Below are 19,951 nucleotides of genomic sequence, written 5' to 3'. Positions count from 1 at the left end.
TTATGGCCATAAGTCTACTCCGTATCCTCTAAGTCCACTCCTCCCTGGAACGCTGCTCCTCCTGCCTCTGCATCTACCTTGAGACTCTCGTCCAAACCGCATGTGCGGAACAGCATTTGCGGCGTCAACTCCTTGCTCAACCCCGGCAGACCATCCCTCTTAAGCTTCTCCATACCCTCGCGGATAGCGGTCAGAGCAGGCCCAATTGCCGCAAAGGGAAAGATGATAATACGGAACCCCATCTCCTTGGCCTCATCCGCTGAAATCGACGGTGTCGCCCCATGCTCGACCATGTTCAGCAGCATGGGCCACGGCGCCAGATCCTGAACGACCTGCCGCGCCATCTCCTTGGACGTAATCCCCTCGAGGAAGCCGACATCTGCACCCGCATCCCGCGCCGCCCGCAGCCGTGCCACACTCTCCTCATACCCATAGCCCTGGAGCGCGTCGGTTCGCGCGATCACGACGATGTCACTGCCCATGCGCTTCCGCGCCTGTACCGCTGCCCGGATGCGACTCACGTACGTCTCCTTGTCTACCAGTATCTTGCCTGCGAGATGTCCACAGCGCTTGGTCTGCACCTGATCCTCAATGTGGAAGGCGGCGACTCCCGAGCGCGAGTATTGCTCTGTCGTGCGAGCGACCATAATTGGGCCACCGTAACCGGTATCTGCGTCAGCGATGACGGGAGTGGAGGGCGAAATGTTGGCGAGCATCTCAGCATTGGCACGCATGTCGTTCAAGGTGCAGATCCCGAGGTCGGCCTGGCCGTGGACCGAGGCTGCGGTACCGGCACCAGTCTGCGAGGGTAATGCTCAGGAATCATGACAGTACAGTTGTGTAGGGTGAGAACTCACCATGTACAATGCATCGAACCCCACAGACAAGGCAATCCGAGCGGAAAGTCCATCGTAAACACCCGGTGCGACGGTGAATGACTTGGGGTCCTCCAGAGAGCGTCGGAGAGCAGTTGCTGCTGTGACAATGGGCATGGTGAAAGACGTAAGATAAAGTTCAGATATAGGTTCAGGAGTTGCTAGCTGCTGCTCGATCGATCACAGGCGATCAGTAGAGCTTAGCAACCTTAAGGAGTGCGAGGCGTAGCGGTAAATAGAATCGAGGGGCGTCGGCTCAGAGAATGTCGCACTGGACCAACACACACGGTGTCACCAACACGCAATACTACCACTCTGGGTATGTCTCCGAGACAATTACTCGATTCTTCCCTCTCGCTTGGCCCCTCTACTTATCTGTAATCAGCTCTGAAGCATGAGCTTGCCACAGATCCGAGATCGGGAGTCGATTAATAAGCTCTCGGAAATCTCTCGGGATTTGCATTTGTGTAGCGAATCCCATCTTGTGAGAAGAAAGAAATGAATTCGTTCAATTTCCACAGTAATTTTGAGGTTTGTATATAGATTTCGAATCATAAACCACATGCATGATATCGAGCATGGCTCTAGGTTGTGCTCAGTCTAGGGCAGCTGCACATAGTAGGAAATGTTTCCTGCTGATGTTTGATAAGCTGGGAGTGGCCGCCACCCGTTCTTCTGCCATCTTCTCGCCTCAACTTTCCACCACTAGTGACCTCTCAGTCTTCTTCATTTCTCCACATTCTTCCGACGCTTCAGCCCTTCGGATTCAACCTCTCCACCTCTACTGTGTACATCTCGAATCTGGTCTCTCACAGTATGTCTTAGACGCATATGATTTTTTTTCCCCCTTTAGGACACTAGCCTCTTCTCCTCTTTTTATCCATCCATTTTCCTCTCCTAATCCTTCCCAACCGGTCCGACCTCATGGCGCGCTCCGCCATTGTCCAAGAATATAATCCTCCGCCTCCGTCGAATCCCACCCTGAGCGTTGATCGAAAAGTCTCTCTCGAGCGCCAGAAGAATGGCATCCCTCGTCCTCAAGGCTACCGAGTCTCATGGCACGCCAATCCGGCTGTGGAACCGCACCACTTTGGCCAATCGCATCCCATGAAGCCCTGGCGACTCACCCTCACGAAGCAGCTCGTCATGGCCTACGGGATGCACCACGCCATGGACCTCTATCTGGCCCGCGCTGCGACGTACGAGGAGATGGCTGAGTTCCACCAGACGGATTACCTCGATTTCTTGAGGCAAGTGATGCCCGGGGACATGGAGAATCCGGAGCAAAGCGAAAACATTGCGCGGTTCAATTTCGGCGACGACTGTCCCATCTTCAACGGGTTGTACAACTACTGCTCGCTCTACGCCGGTGGTAGCATCGACGCCGCGCGCAAACTGTGCAACAACCAGTCCGAGATCGCGGTGAACTGGTCGGGCGGCCTGCACCACGCCAAAAAGGCCGAAGCCAGCGGCTTCTGCTATGTCAACGACATCGTCCTCGGCATCTTGCAGCTACTCCGCCACCACCCACGCGTCATGTATATCGACATCGACGTGCACCACGGCGACGGCGTTGAGCAGGCCTTCTGGTCCACCGACCGCGTCCTCACCGTCTCCTTCCACAAATACGACAAGGATAACTTTTTCCCCGGCACCGGGCCCCTCGATAGCACTGGCCCAACCCACCCGCTCAACCCTGGCGCGCACCACGCCGTCAATGTCCCCCTCAACGACGGCATCGACGACGAATCTTACATCCAGCTCTTCCGCGACATCGTCGGCGCCTGCGTAGACACCTACCGCCCCGGCGCCATTGTCCTCCAATGCGGCGCCGACTCCCTCGGCTGCGACCGCCTCGGCTGCTTCAACCTCAACGTCGGCGCACACGGCGCCTGCGTCGCCTTCGTCAAGACCTTCGGCCTGCCTCTCCTCGTCGTCGGCGGTGGCGGCTATACCCCGCGCAACGTCTCCCGCGCCTGGGCCCACGAAACCTCCATCCTCATTGATGCCCAGGACCTCATCGATCCCAACATCCCCGACACCGTCGCCTTCCGCAACCACTTCGGCCCGGACTACTCGCTCTTCCCCCCACTGTCGGAAATGCGCAAGCTCGAGAACAAGAACTCCCGCCCGTACCTTGCCGGTCTTGTCCAGTCCGTCCGTGAGCAGCTCCGCTATATCCAGGGGGCCCCTAGTGTTCAGATGAGCTTCATCCCCCCAGATATCCTGGGTCTTCGCGAGGACACGGAGAAGGAGATTGAAGAGGCGACGGCTCGGCTGGAGGAGGAGCGCGAGGAGCGCGAGGGGCCCGGTAGTGCGGCGGTCAAGAGCAATCGACGCCGAGAACTGGAGAGGGGTGCGGGATACCGGGGAGAGCTCTATTCTTGATTGTCTTGCGTTTCATTTTTCTCTCCTTGGCGTTTTGTATTCCATGTCTTTGGGTGGTTTGCTCGTTTGGATGGGTGGTGCTCCTGGAGTTTGGGTCAAATCTCGTTTCTCAATCTATGATATCCCAGAAGATATTTATTGTATGTCCAATCTTGTTTTTGGTTATCGGTCTCAGCCGGTGAGCGAAAAGACAGCTCAGAAGGGCCAGATCTATTTATTATAGAATTAAGATACTCCCCAGCCTAGTTCCTCCATCTTCTATCAACCCCATAGTCCGAAATAGCCACATATATGAAACAATATCACCCGAACCTCCCATATCCCCAATTCCTCGTGCATTCAGATCTCCAAGCGCCCCTCGCGCCGTTTTATCGCCTCGCTCCCTTCTCAAAATCAAATCGGGTATCCAGGACGGGCGCGCATTTGATGAGTAAGATGGCAAAGAAAAAAAATAAATGAAATAAATTGAGAACGAAATAACGTGTTGAAGTCAAACGATCCCGTCGGCTCCGTCAGTAAAATGAGGCGACGTTCATGTCACATTCGTTTAGCCGCTTCTCCTTGGCAGGTTGACTACCATGTCACGTCTTCAGCTGCTTGCGGTCCGGAGATCGCTCTCAAGCCAACCTTTCTCGGACGGGCTAGATGTCTGGACGACTGGCGAGGACGTCATCCAAATAGGATGACGGGAGAGAAGTGTTAATATGCAGCAAGATCAAGATAGTTGAGGGTAGCGTCACGCTTATTTTTCCTCCGCGTCGACATATTCATCGACTTCGGAGGTCCGAGAATCCTTGCGTTCTACAGAGTTATTGCCCTCGCTCGAAGGTTGGGGAGCTTCTGAGGCTCCGGCGCCAGTGTCACTACCAGTGTGCTTTGCATCAACAGGGTCAGATGCGGAGGGAGCGGTTTTCCCCTCTTTCTCTTTCTTCGGTACGTGGGGTGGAATCTGGAACTGACGGTTGTCTTTCTGGCCATCCAGAATGGGCGCGATGGCTAGGATTTGTTTGGCGGCGAGTTCAGGATTTTGCGAGTCACTGTAGGTCCTGGTCAACTTCCGATTATATGATAGACGAACGTACCCGTCACACTTACATATGCGCGCTGATGATCCAGTCCAAGTCCTCCTCACCCTCATCGGGGCCTCCGGGGCCCCCGTGAACAGGGCGGAAGAGTCTCGGACGCCATTCCACTCCTTCATCGGCCCGCTTAGCGGCCTCTTCACGTTGACGCTCTTCAATCTTTGACTTTTCGTCCGTTGCTGCCTCGTGGTTGCGGGCAAGGAGCGCCTTTACTGTGCTGTGCCACAGCCGTTGCGATTCCCGCTCGCCCTGCTGTTCAATCGGCCGGGTACTGGGCGGTGTATGTTTTGCGTGTGTCGCGTCGAACAGGATATCCTTCTTGTGAGTCTATAATAGTCAGTATGTGGATATCCTAGGACACACTGGGGCACCATACATGAACATCCTTGATGAACATCTCTCCATTCCAAAGTCCAGACAGCTCATAGTATACCTCGCCCGTTTTCTCATTCTTGATCGTCCCTCCGATTGCGTTGTAGGTGCCGGAAAAGTATCCTTTCGTCTTGAACTCGATATCGGCGACTAGATTGTTTTCGGGACAACGGACGTAGCTGTGATCACCGAGCTCATACTTCATCTTTCCGAAGAGAATGCCACGGGCGTACATATTCGGTTGTGTCAGGATGCTGTCCACATTCTAATTAGTACCGGATCGAGCAACAGCTATCGCTGTAGTTCATGAAAGCGGGATATGCAGCCACATACTATCGTTCGCCCTTCTCTGGGTTCTGGCCGCGGTTCAGGAAGCGTAAAATGGCGACACCCTCCATCATACTCGCCGCCGAGTTTCCTAGGAACTTGCTGCGAGGCTTCAACGTCCCGTCAATTCGGATGTGGTGTTCTGGCGCCATGAAGAAGTAGCTGGACTTCGGAGGGTGGTGCGAAGTCTGTTCAGCGATGTAATACCCTCGCGTGCCATCAGGGTAGTCCCAGTAACAAGTGAAGGTCTCTCCGAGAATCGGATTCAGCGGCTTCTTCACGCCTCTGCAGTATCCACGTTAGAGAGGTGGTCTCGTCTTTGAAAACCGAATGGGAGCATGTCGAGTGAACGTACGGAGGTTTAATGTGCCATCCGCTCAGGTAAAACTTGACGACGGAAACGAAGCGCTCGAGGGGGTCATCGATTGTGGGCATGGGAAGAAGGGTCTCCGGATGAGCCATGAAACTTTCGAGAAATGATGATTAGCCAGAGCATCACAGCGAGGTCCCTACACACACATACTTGGTGATCCGTTCCAGCATGGAACGAGGCTCCAGAATGAAGGTAGGCAGTACGACTCGGCTCAGGTCTGCACCCGGTCGGAGCTGGGAAATGATATGAGAGAGCACTGAGCAAAGGAGTAAGCGCCTATATCACAGTCGAAGGATAGAGCCCCAGGGGACGAGTTCCTTGTGCAACTGAGACTTATGATAATTACGTACCATTGCCCTGGTCGGGCTCAACAACCTCATCTTCCCCGCTTCCGCCTTCCGGCTTTGATTCATCCATAGAGGAACGAGTACCTGAAGATTGATGGAAAAAGGAGCCCCAGTCAGCGGACATGATAGCGTAAAATGACAGACGGTGGTGTAGACAGCTAAGGGTATATAAAGAGAAGAATAACTGGAAACAAAATTCGTGGTAATGATAAGGTAACCAAAAGTATGGACGGGAAAATTAGGCGGAGAGAATGATTAGAGGGGGAGGGACGAGCAAGGACGGGTATGACGTGTTGGAGAGAAGACAAGCAACAACAGTCATCTTATTACGGAGTAAATATATGACAGTTGACAGTATGTACTCCGGAACTCTACTCACTGGAAGTGGCCACAGATGAACGCCGGCGGATATGCGGAACAGGCACAGGCATTTCGTTACTGTGATATAAGCAGTAGTAATAAGTAGAGTCGGATAGATTGGGATGGTTATCGAGTTGGGAGAGAAGAGAAAAGGAGAACGAGAAAAAGAGGTCTTCTTGAAAAGTCGCTTTGGGGAGTCTTTTTCTGATGTCTCTTTTCTTTCCTTCTGTTAGGTAGATAGACAAATACTTATGAAACTAGTGGACAAGTCTCGTGGTTCCTTTTGTGAGAAGAGGCTTGCGCAGAGTCTGTATCTACATCAGAATGAAGTTGGAGGAATGAGAGAATTGAAACAAGAGGATTTTGTACTGATGACTTCCTCAGATTTTTTTTTCCTTTTTGTTTTGCCCTCTTTCCCCTCTTCGCTTGACAATTGTGGCATACTAGTCCTTTTTTTTTTTTTTTTTTCATTGACAACTTTATTTTAATCCAGTCGAGAATAGTACTCTTTTGTTCATAGTCTAGTTTTATACTGTGGTGGAGCAGCAAGCAGGGGCCTTGGTGACGTTGCTGATACAGAATCCCAGAGAAGGCTGAAGAGGCATCACCATTCCAATCCAGTCCAAGACATTTACCTACCATGTTCAATCACCATGGTAAGATGGTCTCAATCAAAATCTTTATTTTCATCTGACAGCTTCTCTCCCAATGGCAGGATATTAACGTTGTTTCTCAGCACCTGTCACACACACACGCGCACTCGTAATCGTATTTCTTGTTCTCACCGACAGATGACGAGGGGCAGACACTTGGCAAGTGGGGTTTACTTAGGGAGCGTGTACGCTGTACTCGTATAGGACTGTTTAAGATTAACGTGAAGTGTTGTATATATCTGTCTACCTCATATCTGTAGTCTTTGTCTAGCTGTCTCCCAGGAGCAGGATAGCTTAGTCTCAGGACCCTTCTTACACCATCCGGCCCTAACTATATGAAGCAAACCCAAGTCAAGCAATGCTATGGGTGATAGACAACCATGTCTGAGACCTCAGCTTAGAACCTTGCCGTCATTGGCACATCCCCCTGAGTAACCTCCTTTACGAATTCCATGTCCGGCTGATAGAGCATGACATGAAAGTGTTCAACTGCGTGGACCGACTTTAGCGACTTCCAGTTCTTGAACCAGATGACCTGTGCATGTTTAGTAGACTGAGTCTCTCATGGACAGTTAGAACAGCAAACCTGTTCCGCCGGCATCCGCGACCGAAACGTCCTGGTCACATAATCATCAATCTCCTTCCTCGCTTGAGGCGTCAAATCATCCGTCGCAGGATCATCTTCCAGCTCGAACTTTGTCCACACGACAAGATGCACAATGCCCTCCTCGACCCCATACGGCCAGTCATTGTACAAAATCCGAATATCCTCTGCACAGTGTCAGGCCAGGATGACCAATCTACATAATAACAAGGGCAAACGAACCATCGAACTCGAACGGCCGTCCCTTGGGCCTCAGATCCTCCGCGTCTCCATCCCCCCAGTGGAGCCTTTCCTTGGCCATGAAACGCATGATCGATCCATAGTTGGCTATAATATGCGCTTTAAATGCCAGATATCTTCTCAGTTCGCTCGGAACACGCTGGAACAGATCTATCCGGTTACTTCCTGGTTATAACATGTCAGCAGCAAGTTGCCGTACAATATCCGCCGACCCGGGCCCACTTACTAACAATCTCCTTTACCGTCTCCCAATCCTGTTTCTTGTACTCCGCATCTGGAGTCGACAGAATTGAAATAGACTTGGCCGGTAAGTCGCGCAGGAACGGAGGACATTCCGCCGGCCACTGTGATGGGGGCACATTGACGAGCCAGTACGGTAATTTCTCCGCCAAGTTCTTATCTTGATTTAGGCGTGTCGTTGAGGCGCTGATGTTCTCATCAGTAGTTGTGCACGTCGCTGCTTGTGTTGAGATACTCATGTTTGTAGACATTGCGTGGCTGGTATGTATAAGCGCTTCGCCTTAAGTAGTTATGGTATACTTCGGTGAGCACGGAAGCGAACGAAATGAGCTTCCTGCTCAGGCAGCACTTAAACTACAGGCTGACGAGATTGGAAGATCAATCAAAAATGACATGCTGTGTTGAGAAAGGAGAAGTCGCCTCCAGACGGTGGGATGAGATTGTGACCTCCTTGAGTTGAATTGACCCTGATCAGCGCAAGGGATCGTTACCTGGCAAGGGGATCGACTCGTCAAATGACCCGCAAAAGCGCCCAGAATGTTCTCCTATTGTCCGAGTGGCTTTCTATTGTCTGTGTAGCTCTAAGCTTCTCCTTCATGTAGAAATATTACAATAGGGGTAAAATATTCGAGCTGGCTTTCATTCTTTCACTGCCTCGCAATTATAGTCGAGGGCAAGTCCAAGCCAAGAACAACTATGAATGCAAGTGAGCCTAGTGAGACTGTCAGAAGCGTGGTTCTCCACTGTCAAGCACTAATTCAACCTAAGCCTTGCTGAAACAGCTTTTTTAGATATCATATTTCTATCGACTTCGTCCTTTGAGTGTCTTGACTTTTTAAACGCCTGGATGCCGATCGGTACAAACTATCTACCTTAGGGTCAATATCATATGGTCTAAAGCCATGGTCTCACAAACTGCCGTTCACAGCTTACTTCGTGCCATTAGCATGGGGTAGAGCCTCAACATACGCTTTCAAAACCAGGGCATCATATAAGCAGTCGATTACTCATGTCTAATTTTGGGCTCTACGGTCCATCGACGGTTTGCCTGACGCCACAGCAGCTCCTAGTTCAGTTCCGACTCCTAAGTCTACCATCATGTCGAATTCGCTTGAATTCTAAGTGCCATGTGCGGAGGCGCAGTCCCTCGCGAAACGGTAACTAAGACGCCGTGAGAGCCGCAATCTCAGGCCCGTCCGATTGAATTATCGATACACCCGCTGCTTCACACTCTCGCCTAGCCTCCTCCCATCCTGCACCGGAATCAACGCTTCTGGTCGCATCCTCGACAAGAAAACTTTTGAACCCAGCCCTCGCGGCATCCATAGCCGTGTATTTGACACAATAGTCCCCCGCGATCCCCGCTGAAAACACATGCGTGATGCCCCTCTCCGCCAGCACTGCTTTGAGATCAACGTCCACGGACTGAGTATGAACAGCTGGGTCAAGGTTGCCAAACGCATCCGAGAAGGCAGAGTACATCTCAACGCGCGAGTCCATGCCCTTTTTCACGTGCAGGTCGATCTTACTGCTGTCAATCTCAGGGATGATAGTGGCCCCCTTAGTCCCTCCAACGCAATGAACGGGCCATAGCCTTTGCTCCTTGGTCTCGCTTTCCTTTCCAGGCGCCGGATTGTTCATCTGGATGACGGACTCAAATGGCCGATTGTTAGGCTCAGGATGGTTGCTCGCGAAGGATACATGATCCCGGGGGTGATAATCTTGCGAGGCTACGCGTATCACGAAGCCTGGGTTGGCGAGCAGGGAGTTGATGAGTGGTGCAATGGAGCGAGCCCCTTGTACCGCAAGTGATCCGTCCTGTGCCTATGAGCTTCTTTCCGCGCGCATGAGAGAAAGCTGTGCTGACCGGTGGGCAGAAATCTTCCTGCATATCTACCACAATTAATGCTGCCTTCATCATGAGTTAGGCGTGACGGCTTTCCTGGGTTAAAAGTCTGGTGAATTAGTTTGTATTGCCCTTCCAGAGGCAAATGGTCAACCCTATACGGGCAGGAAGTATGCGCGTTCCCCTTTTATTCTGGGTTTTGTCTTAGTTATGGCTAGCTTGCTGTGTTATACTATCCAGTAAGCTGCCTATCATGCACAGTCTGAAGACAAAGCAAGCATCCAGCAGCCTGGTAAGAGACATTGTTGTAGGATGGCACTGATTAGACAGAAACGACAAGACCACATCCCCACCAAATAGTCACGTGACTCTGCTGTGTTTGCTCAGACGCACTGAGAAAGATCAGTGTAAGGCCTGTAAAGGCTGCAATATTCACGTCATGCATAAAATTCATAAGATTCATGATGGTGGCAGTGGCAGTGTTATTTTGGCAGGTATCTACGCAGACCTGTCAAGCACTTCAGCTGATCTATAAATGACTCGTCAGTCCTAGAAGGGTTAGCGCAGGATCCAAGCTCCTGCTGAGTCAGCACAGCACCCAAAAGCTTCGCGTACAGCGAAGACACACGCAAGTTTCTTCACTTGTGTCATCAGGGCTGCGGCCCTTCTTCCATCTATCAAGAATCATACGGTTGACAACAGTACATCAGGCTTATTTAAGACGCAGATAATGAGAGGCATTCTCAAGGTATGTACTACAAAGTATCAATCTCTTCAAACCCATGTTGTGCCATCACATGATGATTTCTTTTTATTGGAGCTGTCCTAGCTACACAATGCGGACAACTTTTTTATACGCGTAATTAGATTTCTGATACTTTATTTTGGCTCCCTGGTCATTCTTCTTGCAAGTATCACCATTCAGTCTTGCTAATTGAAATCAGCTCTTACAAGGAACAAGTGAAAACACCTTCCAGCCTCCTTGATTTTGATCTCGTAAAGACAGCTCCCACTCTGTCACTTCCATTTCTTTAAGAATAATACATCGCGCTTGGTGATAATTGATTGCATTGCCGCTCAACATGGCTCATGACCCTCGACTATCCAGTGCGGGCACTGCCACTCCCAATCCGCCTCCTCCCCCCCCTCCTCCACCCCCGGAGCCCTCCACGACAGGGACAGGCGAGACCCAGGCCGCAGAACCATCTGCTCCTGCACAGTCCTCAGACTCGTTCAAGCTGAAGTTCTGCACAGTATGTGCATCTAACCAGAACCGTTCGATGGAAGCCCACCTCCGGCTCTCGACGGCGCCCTCTCCCTTCCCCGTGATTTCATTCGGAACAGGGTCCCTGGTCCGTCTTCCAGGACCATCCATCACTCAACCTAATGTCTACAACTTCAACACTACCTCATACTCGCAAATGTATGACGAGCTCCTCGCCAAGGACGAAAGACTCTACCGTAATAATGGCCTTCTGAACATGCTTGATCGCAATCGGAATCTGAAATGGGGCCCGGAGCGTTTCCAGGACTGGGTTCCCGGAATGCCGCGAGTGGACCACGTGTCGAAAGGCGACAAAGGTGCTCTGGGCACAGAAGGAGGTACGGTCGACGTCATCATCACCTGCGAGGAGCGGTGTTGGGATGCCGTCGTAGACGATCTTATGAACAAGGGCGCGGCTCTCAATCGACCGGTCCACGTGTTCAATGTCGACATCAGAGATAACCATGAGGAGGCCCTGGTAGGAGGAAAGGCCATCCTCGAATTAGCTACGCGACTGAACGATGCGGCGACCCAGGAACGTAAGATTCATGGTGCCGAGGGCTGGGAGAACGGTAATGGTGAAGCCCGTAGGAGCTTTGACGAACGCGTACCTGAGATTCTGGCGTCGTGGCAGGAGAAGTGGCCCAATTTGCCGGCTTTGTGGACTCTGGCTTGGCTATAGTCATGAGGAATCTTTAGTACTTCGTTGCATAACTATGATTCTTGAATTGATATGATCACGCATATTGTACAGCCAATGTCTTCTCGTAGCCATTAATATACAAATATCACCAAGCAGCCAAATAAATGCTGTTTTGTAAACCCAACTCCAACTAAGCAAAAGGGTATCTCTCAAACAAAACCCCCAATCAGATCGGAGGCCGTCTTCCAATCCCATAATATCATCTCCGGCCTAGAAGTATCTCCTGTCGCTCGGTATACCACCGCTCCAAACACGCCCGTCTCTGAGCCTGCGTCATACCCTCCACCACAAGTGCAAATTCAGTGGCACTAGCGAACCCGAACCGCTTCGCCATACTGCAAAACTGGCGTTTCATTACCTCCCGTGGCGGATGGAACTTGTACCGGATGGGCCGGCCGTCCTTGTCCAGAATACCACCCTGCTCGGTCCTGTCTTGCGAGGACCCGAAAACCTGTACCTCGCCTAGTTTTTCATCGGCTAGCTCGGCACGCCGACTGAGTCGTTCTTCCACCTTGGACGAGCCGATGACTTCGTTATTCAAATGGGTGTATTCAACGCCCGCGCCTGCGAGGATGGCCTGGATGGGATCGTGTTTCTGCGCAGTTACGGCGGCCTGCGCCTGCAGTGCGGCGTCGTCAGCATCACCGCGGATCATTGCGGCTAACTGGCTCATGACTTGGTCGTCTTGATTCTTGTTTTCAGAGCTGCTGTCGACCGTGGTAGTTTTTGTGTCGGATTCGTCAATGGCTAGGTCCATGACTTGGACGCCGGCCTTGCTCTCGGCGACATTGGTCTTGTTGACAATGTCCCTGAGGACGATGTTGTTGGTTTTGAACTCGAACAGATTGTCAAGCCCGAAAATCTCGCCCTTCCGGTCTTTCTTCTCCTGCACTCCCTTGAAGTATCTCCGTTCAGAGCTGGCGTTATAGCCGATGTTGGCCTGCTGTTGCTTGTATATCTGACGTGCGTATACAATCTCCTCGATCGTGCCGACGGAGATCAGGCGGAAGACCTCGACGTTGCGGGACTGACCGATTCGGTACGCTCGGTCCTGGGCCTGTAGGTCATGCGAAGGGTTCCAGTTTGGGTCGACGACAACGACTTTATTCGCCGAGGTGATGTTCAGGCCAACGCCTCCAGACCGGGTCGAGATTAGGAAGACAAACTGTTTTGGGTCGGAATTGAACTCGTCGACAACCTTCGTCCGCTCCTCATAAGTCATGGAGCCGTCCAGGTAGCTCACATTGTAGCTCGTGTAATGAAAGAGCATCTGTAGCATCTTGAGAAGACGAACGCTGTGCGAAAACACCAGCACCTTGTCACCGTTCGCATGCCACCATTTCAGAAGCTTGCGGAGGACCTTCCATTTCCCGCAGAACTCAGGGTTGGCGTAGTTAACAATGGAGTCTCGGGTCCGATAGAGCTGCTCCCACTGGTCGGGAACGGCAATCTCCAGCATCTCTTTATCCTTCTCTTGCTTCTCCAAGGAGTCCGCCCCTTGCGGTATGAGTGTTGCAAGGTGGTTGCTGAGCTTCTGGAGTATAGCTATTGCGGGAAATACATAGTTCTGCCATCTGCCCCCGGAGGGCAGGAACTGCCGGCAGCACCAGCCTGCTTTCTTCCCTGAGCCGCAGTCACACTTGTCGGAGGATGTCTTGATGTACTGAACGATGTCGCTGTCGAGGATATTTTCGTAAGCACTTGCCTGCGTCTCGGTGAGCGGACAGAAAACAACCCGGTCGCTCTTCTTCGGAAGCTGATCGGCTATCAATGTCTTCATGCGCCGTAGGAAAAACTGAGGTAGGAGATTTTCAACGAGCTTCTTCGCCGTCTTGCGAGCTTTGCTGAGTTGGTACAGAGTGGCATCGTGTGACTGCCCAATTTTCAATGGCTCTGAGATGGTACGTTTCCAGGTTGTAACCGGGCCAAGCTTTCCCGGATTCGTCCAGTTGAGCAGCGTCCACAATTCTTCGTATTTGTTCTGAATCGCGGTGCCCGTCAGTCCGATTCTGCAAAGTGCATTGACCACGTTCATCGCTTTTGTTGTTTCCGAGCTGCGTTCCTTTATGATGTGGCACTCGTCCGCCACGACGCAGTCCCATTCCACCATGTTAACGGCATCCTTGTTGTGCAGATATGTACCATAGGTCGTAATGAGAATTTCCAAGCGGCCTGATCTCGCGGCTTGCAGTGCGAGCTCCTTATTGTCCCCATGGTATGTATCAACATGCCACCAGCCCCAACGGTTGAATTCCGAAATCCAGTTCTGGATCAAGGTCCCTGGACAGACAATCAAAGTACGCGGGTACCAACCGTCCCGACCACTTCGCCTCATCTTCCTCATCCTTTTGGCGTCTCTTTCATCGCCAGTCTTCCCGTATGCAGCAGTGAGAAACGTAATCACTTGCACCGTCTTTCCCAGACCCATGTCGTCACCCAGAATGCCCCCTTTTTGATAAACGAACAGCTCATGTAGAAAGGCGGCACCTTCGACCTGATAGGGCCGCAACCATTGGGCAATTGGCGCCGGAATTAACCCGAGCGAGTAGGGAAGGGTTATATCCTCATACTTCCCGCAAGGTTCAATATTCCTAAATGCAGGCTTCTCCTTGAGAAACTCTAACCGCTCATCATCGGAAAATTCCACGTCATCGAAATCTGGCGGCAGCTTTAATCCGGACTGCTTCAGGTGGTCCATTCGCCGGTCAAACTGGGTTCGACGCTTCTGCAGGTAGTCCGGAAGCGTATATTCCATGAGCTCATCGTCCGAGGGAAGCTCTTCCCCATATGTCCTTAGAATGGGTCGCGTGCGAGTGGATTGCTCATTTTCTTTTTTCGGCCTTTTGCCGACAAACGAGTCAGGGTTCGCCACTTTGGTTTTCTTAGACTTGCGAAGATTAGCACTGCTGCGCTTCCGCTTGAGAGCTCTCCTTTCTTTAAACTGCTTGTACGCTGCTTCGCCATCGTTGAAGGAATCGTCGCCACTCTCGGTATCAGCTAAATGAACAACGGAGGTATTGCGGTTGGAAGGGGACGGCAATTGCTTGATCTTGGAACGTTCATGATCGGAGGTAGACTGAGGGGGTTCCGGGTCTGATTTGAATTCCCGGTCTCTATCTAAACACAAATTCCTCAGATTAGCTAGTAGCTAAACCATACATGCGGAGAAACTTACAGCGAGGGGGTATTGACGGTTTGGAGGAATGAGTGGCATCGAGATCGTCATCTTCCGTATTGTCAACAGTCGATACATCGGTGTCTTGTAACTCCCAATCTCCGCCCATGCTGAAGGACAAGGAGACAAGGGAAATTGCCTCCACACGCGCAAAGTGGTCGTGAGGATGCGGAGAGTGGAGTATGGATACTTATCAGGCGGATTTCCCGACTAGGAAAAGAGCTGTTGGCCGCAAACTGAATTTGTCCGCTCCCACTTCGACCTTCGCCGTCTGTCGCCTTCGTCTGCCCTCGCAATTCCTCATACGTCATTTGGGTTGGAAAAACCTAGATCATATCCTATCAACTTCACTGAGCGCTTTTGATTCATTTTCGCTCAACATTGCTCAACTCCTATCTAGCGTCCTTGAAATCCTCGGGAAAATTCCTCGTGACCAGCATAAAGTGAATCGCTGCGAAGCCGGTTGATGAAGAAAAGAAATTGGTGGACGATAACAATAATTTGAACAACTCAGGATGCCTCTCGATACCTCTACAACTTATCCTCTTACGAAGCTGCGCCTTGATGGGCGCCGCTGGAACGAGCTCCGACTCCTTCAAGCGCAGATTTCTACCAACCCCGCGAGTTCTGGGTCATCCTTTTTGTCGATGGGAAATACATCGATAATGTGCTCTGTTCATGGTCCAGCGGAGGGAAAAAGGGGTGACGCGACAGGAGGTGCTGCAGGATCCGCGGGAGCTGTGGTCGAGGTCGACGTCAACATCGCGGGTTTCGCGGGCGTTGATCGCAGGAGGAGAGCTGGGGGCAGCGACAGGTATGCGGCCTTATTACTTACTCCGCTTCGTCTCTCTCACTACGTTCTAACATGTGCCGACATAGGCAATCTTCACGGATTGCGACGATACTGCGCTCGGCCTTTCAATCCCACCTTCACACCCATCTCTATCCACACAGTACGATTAGCATTCACGTCTCAGTCCTGTCGGCTGATGGGTCTCTGCTCGCCGCAGCGGTCAATGCATGTACCCTAGCCCTTGTTGACGCTGGTATTCCCATGCCAGGCCTGCTGTCTGCCTGTACCTCTGGCATGAGCGGCAGCGCCTCTACGCTACGTGATCCTCGGAATGACTTCCTGGATCCCCTTTTAGATCTATCACTGCCAGAAGAGCAAGAGCTTCCATTCCTGACGGTTGGGACAACAACTGCTATTCCCGTTGGAGAGGATGCCATGGACGATGACGACGAAGATATGAAGGTCTCTATGATGGTGATGGACTCGAAAGTCCATTGCACTTATCTCGAGACAATGCTCGCCGTCGGTATTGACGGATGCAAGCAGATTCGGGAGATCTTGGAAGGAGTCATCAAGGGGACAAACCGAGGAGTATGATATCTACTTGACATCATGTGATCATGTGTCTTGATACTTTTATACCCTGCATGTATACTCTATGGGAGTTGGGCGTCCCGGTAATAACGATAAGAGGGGGTGATTGTACCTTTGGGTGATTGATATTTTCTTTTTTTTCTTTTTTTCTTTTGTCTTACCATTCCATATCTTTTACACAATGATAAATCCCCGTAAGACTAAAATCGTTCTCCATGAGCAGAGATAATAATGTTAATGTTCTGGGGGCCAAAGAAGCCGAGCGGCCGAAATGTGCTCAATTCCACTCGCAGCCAAACCCTAATTGGTTTGGGCTGCAGCAGCGAACTTCTTAGCAAACAGCAAACTGAGGCCTTTCGAGCACAAATTATGAGACAGAAAGCAGAATATTCAAATCGATATCCACTCGATGACTAGCCGGATCATGCGATCGAGCCACAGAAGAGCGGAGAAAGGGCCCAGGGCCTGTCTTGTTGTACGACTTCACTTTCTCCCAGGGTGCCACTGCTTGCTATCTCTATGTAGATAACCGCTGTCTTTCCTCTTTTTTTGACCCTTTCTTCTATTGCTCTGGTCTGCTCTCCTGTTCTCTTCAGTCTCTATTTCAACCTCCTCTCCCTGTCCCTGTCTGCCAGGTCAGGGATTGACTGACTCGAACTACCTCGAGTGCACCTCAAGTGCGCCTCATCGGAAAATCCTAAACTTTCACATCTACAATCGTCTATCCAACCAGAACAATGGATCATATGAGCCACAATATGGACTCCATGGCGTCCATGACTTCAACCATGACCATGGCCATGTCTGCAAGCTCGACTGCCAGCGCCCCCATGAGCACCGGCAGCGCTCATAGTATGGGTGGCATGGATATGGGTGGCAAGGACAGCATGCACTCGTGCAAGATCTCGGTATGCAGACTCGGAGCACAGAACCGACGACAATATCAAACAATAGCCATCTACTGACCTCCCTAACCGTCTAGATGTTATGGAACTGGTACACCATCGATTCCTGTAAGCTCTCTTCAATCCAACGTTACGGTATGCTTACCCCTGCACAATTCTAACGCCAACATCTCCAGGCTTCCTCTCCAGTCAATGGCACAACACCTCCCGCGGCATGTTCGCCGGCTCTTGCATCGGCGTCATCTGCCTCGTCATCTGCCTCGAGTTCCTCCGCCGCGTCGGCCGTGAGTATGACGCCTTCATCGTCCGCCGCGCCCGCCTAAGAAATCAGTACCTCTCCACAACCGCCTCGTCCCAAGGCCTAACCCGTGCCACCGATGCCGACGCCAGCGCCGAGGACTCCCCCAACTCCACCCGCGGCGTCGTACGCGCAGCATCAAAAGGTGCAGGGCGGACGCTCTGTAGCGCCTTCGAGGACAAGACGCCCGTCCGACCCACACTGATCGAGCAGCTGGTGCGCGCCCTCCTGCATATGCTGCAGTTTGCGGTGGCGTACTTTGTCATGTTGTTGGCCATGTACTTCAACGGGTACATCATTATCTGTATCTTCATCGGGGCGTTCCTGGGCTCCTTCATCTTCTCCTGGGAGCCTTTGAATCTGCAGAAGGAGTATGTTATTCCACTCCCCTTACCTTACCTTCCTCAGATGATATGCAAGGAGCTCGGTTTGACTTGTGTTCTTGTTTAGGAATGACGCTACCGCGGTCACCAAATGCTGCGGGTAGATGCTGCTCCTCGGTCCGGCCAGCAATTCGTTGACTCGCTCTTATTAGTCCGACTTCAAATAGCCTCTCAGTTGAAGCGGTCCGCCTGCCCCCTCTCAGATCCGCGATAGAAGAAGATACCTCAGCGGTGTTTGTAATACGAGATCAATGACAACAATCAATAATAACACAGGAGATCACCGTCTAGTTTCATGATGGGTTTTGTAGTCGTTTGATTAACGTAAAATCAAGATATAGATGAGTGGACCGATCTTCGCAGTCAACGCTTAATAATCTATACTTGTACTTAATCAATCAATTGATGGCTGACGCTAACCTTCAGCCTTAGATTCTCAAGTCTGTCTTCCTAAAAGATGTCGAGCCAGACGTGAGGTGTAGACCATATGGCGCGGCAGGGGCTTAGTTACGGGAGCAGGCTGTAAAGACATACAGGTGATCAGAAATGGAACCGAGTAGAAGCGATTGCTGGCACAGATTGAAGGTGGACAGAGACATGCTTGGCTAATAATTCGGGAACAGTTCTAGATTACACCACGCAAGAAAGGAGACGTCGGAACCCCCAAGGCCTGATCGAAGAACAGAGAGCCACAGGCTTCATCTGTAGAGTCGTCGGAATCGAGAAGCTCCCTTTTTATCGAACCCATTATCTTCCCCTTTCCATTGTTTACAGCTCACCACAGTTGACAATCTTGGGGCGAGTGTTGGAACGGACAGAACCGCTGCTGCTTCCGAGAGCTTCGATCTCCTTGACGACGCTGTAGGACTTCTCATCCGCAACTTCACCAAAGACAACGTGCTTGCCATCGAGCCAGGAAGTCACAGCCGTGGTGATGAAGAACTGAGAGCCGTTGCTACAAAGCAGTCAGTACAACGTCGAGTGCCTCAAAAACATGGACGAATCGCGGGATACAACTTACGTGTTAGGACCAGCGTTGGCCATGGAGAGGATACCCTTCTTGTCGTGCTTGCGGCTGAAGTTCTCGTCGGCAAATTTGTCTCCGTAAATAGAGCGACCACCAGTGCCCTGAGCGCAAAAGAAATTTGTACATATTAGTTTCAAACCCTATTCAGAACCCAGAAAGCAAACGGGACCGGCAAGAGCGGTGCTGTGGATGACGAAAACTCACATTGCCTCGAGTGAAGTCACCACCCTGGATCATGAAGTTGGGGATGATGCGGTGGAAAGTAGACTCCCTGTAGCCTTCACCGGCAGGTCTCTTGCAGAGCTCACGGAAGTTCTTGGCGGTCTTGGGGACATCCTTGTCGAAGAGGTTAAACACAATACGGCCGACCTTGGCTGTCACGGCACGAAGCAAGATACCGTCAGTAAAAAGAATCGAAAGTATGGATTGGAGACCGAATGCATCGAGGCCGCTTTGAGCACAGTTCCTCGCCGATGCTGAAAAGCGGGATGGAGGGGTAATGCAATTGTACCCCAGACCGTAAACCAAGTAGAATAAAGTCAGGGAGGGCGCGGAATAACTTACTTTCAGCGGTGCCCACAGGGGCGTACTCGACGTCGAAGAAGACCTGAGACATGGCGGAAGGGGTTTGATGGAATCTGCGAAGAGACAGGAAGGATGACTGATTGCAATTGACAACGGAGGAGAGGAGGGGACGAGAAGAGAAGGACGAGCAAGGTGGGGTTATTGTTGACCTCAGGCTACGGGAGAACATTGTTGCTAGTCGGTGCTGGAACTAAAAGGAGGGGCAGAAGCGGGTCAATACGGCGACCGAATTTTTGGGAGGGGGGAGGAAAAGGGGGGGAATCACGTGACTAAAAGTGCAATGGGAACATATTGCGTCAGCCGAAAAGTTCCATGTGTGCCAGTTTAGGTAAGCCGTCGGGAAGGTTGCTGGCCTCAGGCTCCCACGTGGGAAGCCGGTAGTTGACTGCATATACCAAGCTTAACAGCAAGCAGGCCCAGTGCTAGGGATGCGCCGTCCTTTGCAAGGCCATCAAGAGCACGGCGAACCCATCAAGTAGAAGCAATTGGGACACATGGACACTCCAGTCTCCAGAGA

The 19,951-nt window shown here is 51.5% G+C and overlaps 11 protein-coding genes across 11 annotated transcripts; 5 read left to right on the top strand and 6 right to left on the bottom strand.

Annotated features, from left to right (window-relative positions):
* Positions 1-14: 14 nt before the first annotated feature.
* On the bottom strand, positions 15-992 carry AFUA_2G03820 (isocitrate lyase/PEP mutase family protein; the record flags this gene model as incomplete). The annotated part of the gene is made up of 2 exons (XM_744421.1): positions 15-800; positions 858-992. The coding sequence occupies 2 exons, from the start codon at positions 990-992 to the stop codon at positions 15-17; spliced, it is 921 nt and encodes a 306-aa protein (XP_749514.1).
* Positions 993-1,799: 807 nt separating this feature from the next.
* Positions 1,800-3,263, top strand: hosA (histone deacetylase HOS2; the record flags this gene model as incomplete). Its single annotated transcript, XM_744420.1, has 1 exon — positions 1,800-3,263. The coding sequence occupies one exon, from the start codon at positions 1,800-1,802 to the stop codon at positions 3,261-3,263; it is 1,464 nt and encodes a 487-aa protein (XP_749513.1).
* A 70-nt stretch (positions 3,264-3,333) lies between these two features.
* AFUA_2G03800 (uncharacterized protein) lies at positions 3,334-3,787 on the top strand (the record flags this gene model as incomplete). Its single annotated transcript, XM_744419.1, has 3 exons — positions 3,334-3,403; positions 3,537-3,693; positions 3,754-3,787. 3 exons carry the CDS (start codon positions 3,334-3,336, stop codon positions 3,785-3,787), a joined length of 261 nt encoding a protein of 86 aa, XP_749512.1.
* Positions 3,788-4,005: 218 nt separating this feature from the next.
* On the bottom strand, positions 4,006-5,888 carry AFUA_2G03790 (OSBP family protein; the record flags this gene model as incomplete). Its single annotated transcript, XM_744418.1, has 7 exons — positions 4,006-4,300; positions 4,359-4,672; positions 4,722-4,971; positions 5,051-5,329; positions 5,400-5,510; positions 5,568-5,673; positions 5,768-5,888. 7 exons carry the CDS (start codon positions 5,886-5,888, stop codon positions 4,006-4,008), a joined length of 1,476 nt encoding a protein of 491 aa, XP_749511.1.
* A 1,286-nt stretch (positions 5,889-7,174) lies between these two features.
* Positions 7,175-8,112, bottom strand: AFUA_2G03780 (GIG1 family protein; the record flags this gene model as incomplete). Its single annotated transcript, XM_744417.1, has 4 exons — positions 7,175-7,312; positions 7,364-7,548; positions 7,604-7,786; positions 7,848-8,112. The coding sequence occupies 4 exons, from the start codon at positions 8,110-8,112 to the stop codon at positions 7,175-7,177; spliced, it is 771 nt and encodes a 256-aa protein (XP_749510.1).
* A 910-nt stretch (positions 8,113-9,022) lies between these two features.
* On the bottom strand, positions 9,023-9,779 carry AFUA_2G03770 (nicotinamidase; the record flags this gene model as incomplete). Its single annotated transcript, XM_744416.1, has 2 exons — positions 9,023-9,679; positions 9,729-9,779. The coding sequence occupies 2 exons, from the start codon at positions 9,777-9,779 to the stop codon at positions 9,023-9,025; spliced, it is 708 nt and encodes a 235-aa protein (XP_749509.1).
* A 1,010-nt stretch (positions 9,780-10,789) lies between these two features.
* On the top strand, positions 10,790-11,653 carry ssuA (RNA polymerase II subunit A C-terminal domain phosphatase; the record flags this gene model as incomplete). The annotated part of the gene is made up of 1 exon (XM_744415.1): positions 10,790-11,653. The coding sequence occupies one exon, from the start codon at positions 10,790-10,792 to the stop codon at positions 11,651-11,653; it is 864 nt and encodes a 287-aa protein (XP_749508.1).
* A 220-nt stretch (positions 11,654-11,873) lies between these two features.
* Positions 11,874-15,038, bottom strand: AFUA_2G03750 (putative DNA excision repair protein (Rad26L); the record flags this gene model as incomplete). Its single annotated transcript, XM_744414.2, has 2 exons — positions 14,850-15,038; positions 11,874-14,791 (listed from the first exon to the last, which is right to left on the bottom strand). Exons 1-2 carry the CDS (start codon positions 14,956-14,958, stop codon positions 11,874-11,876), a joined length of 3,027 nt encoding a protein of 1,008 aa, XP_749507.1. The 5' UTR covers positions 14,959-15,038.
* A 326-nt stretch (positions 15,039-15,364) lies between these two features.
* Positions 15,365-16,239, top strand: AFUA_2G03740 (exosome non-catalytic core subunit SKI6; the record flags this gene model as incomplete). The annotated part of the gene is made up of 2 exons (XM_744413.1): positions 15,365-15,663; positions 15,729-16,239. The coding sequence occupies 2 exons, from the start codon at positions 15,365-15,367 to the stop codon at positions 16,237-16,239; spliced, it is 810 nt and encodes a 269-aa protein (XP_749506.1).
* A 734-nt stretch (positions 16,240-16,973) lies between these two features.
* AFUA_2G03730 (high-affinity Cu transporter CTR3) lies at positions 16,974-17,889 on the top strand (the record flags this gene model as incomplete). The annotated part of the gene is made up of 3 exons (XM_744412.1): positions 16,974-17,144; positions 17,219-17,249; positions 17,318-17,889. The coding sequence occupies 3 exons, from the start codon at positions 16,974-16,976 to the stop codon at positions 17,887-17,889; spliced, it is 774 nt and encodes a 257-aa protein (XP_749505.1).
* Positions 17,890-18,590: 701 nt separating this feature from the next.
* Positions 18,591-19,465, bottom strand: cyp4 (peptidyl-prolyl cis-trans isomerase; the record flags this gene model as incomplete). Its single annotated transcript, XM_744411.1, has 4 exons — positions 18,591-18,777; positions 18,844-18,950; positions 19,054-19,325; positions 19,414-19,465. 4 exons carry the CDS (start codon positions 19,463-19,465, stop codon positions 18,591-18,593), a joined length of 618 nt encoding a protein of 205 aa, XP_749504.1.
* Between the last annotated feature and the right edge of the window lie 486 nt (positions 19,466-19,951).

The sequence above is a fragment of the Aspergillus fumigatus genome, chromosome 2, assembly GCF_000002655.1.
Source record: "Aspergillus fumigatus Af293 chromosome 2, whole genome shotgun sequence".
Classification (NCBI taxonomy): Eukaryota; Fungi; Ascomycota; class Eurotiomycetes; order Eurotiales; family Aspergillaceae; genus Aspergillus; species Aspergillus fumigatus.
Note: the sequence above shows the minus strand (reverse complement) of the source record. Positions and strands in the feature narration are given on the sequence as shown.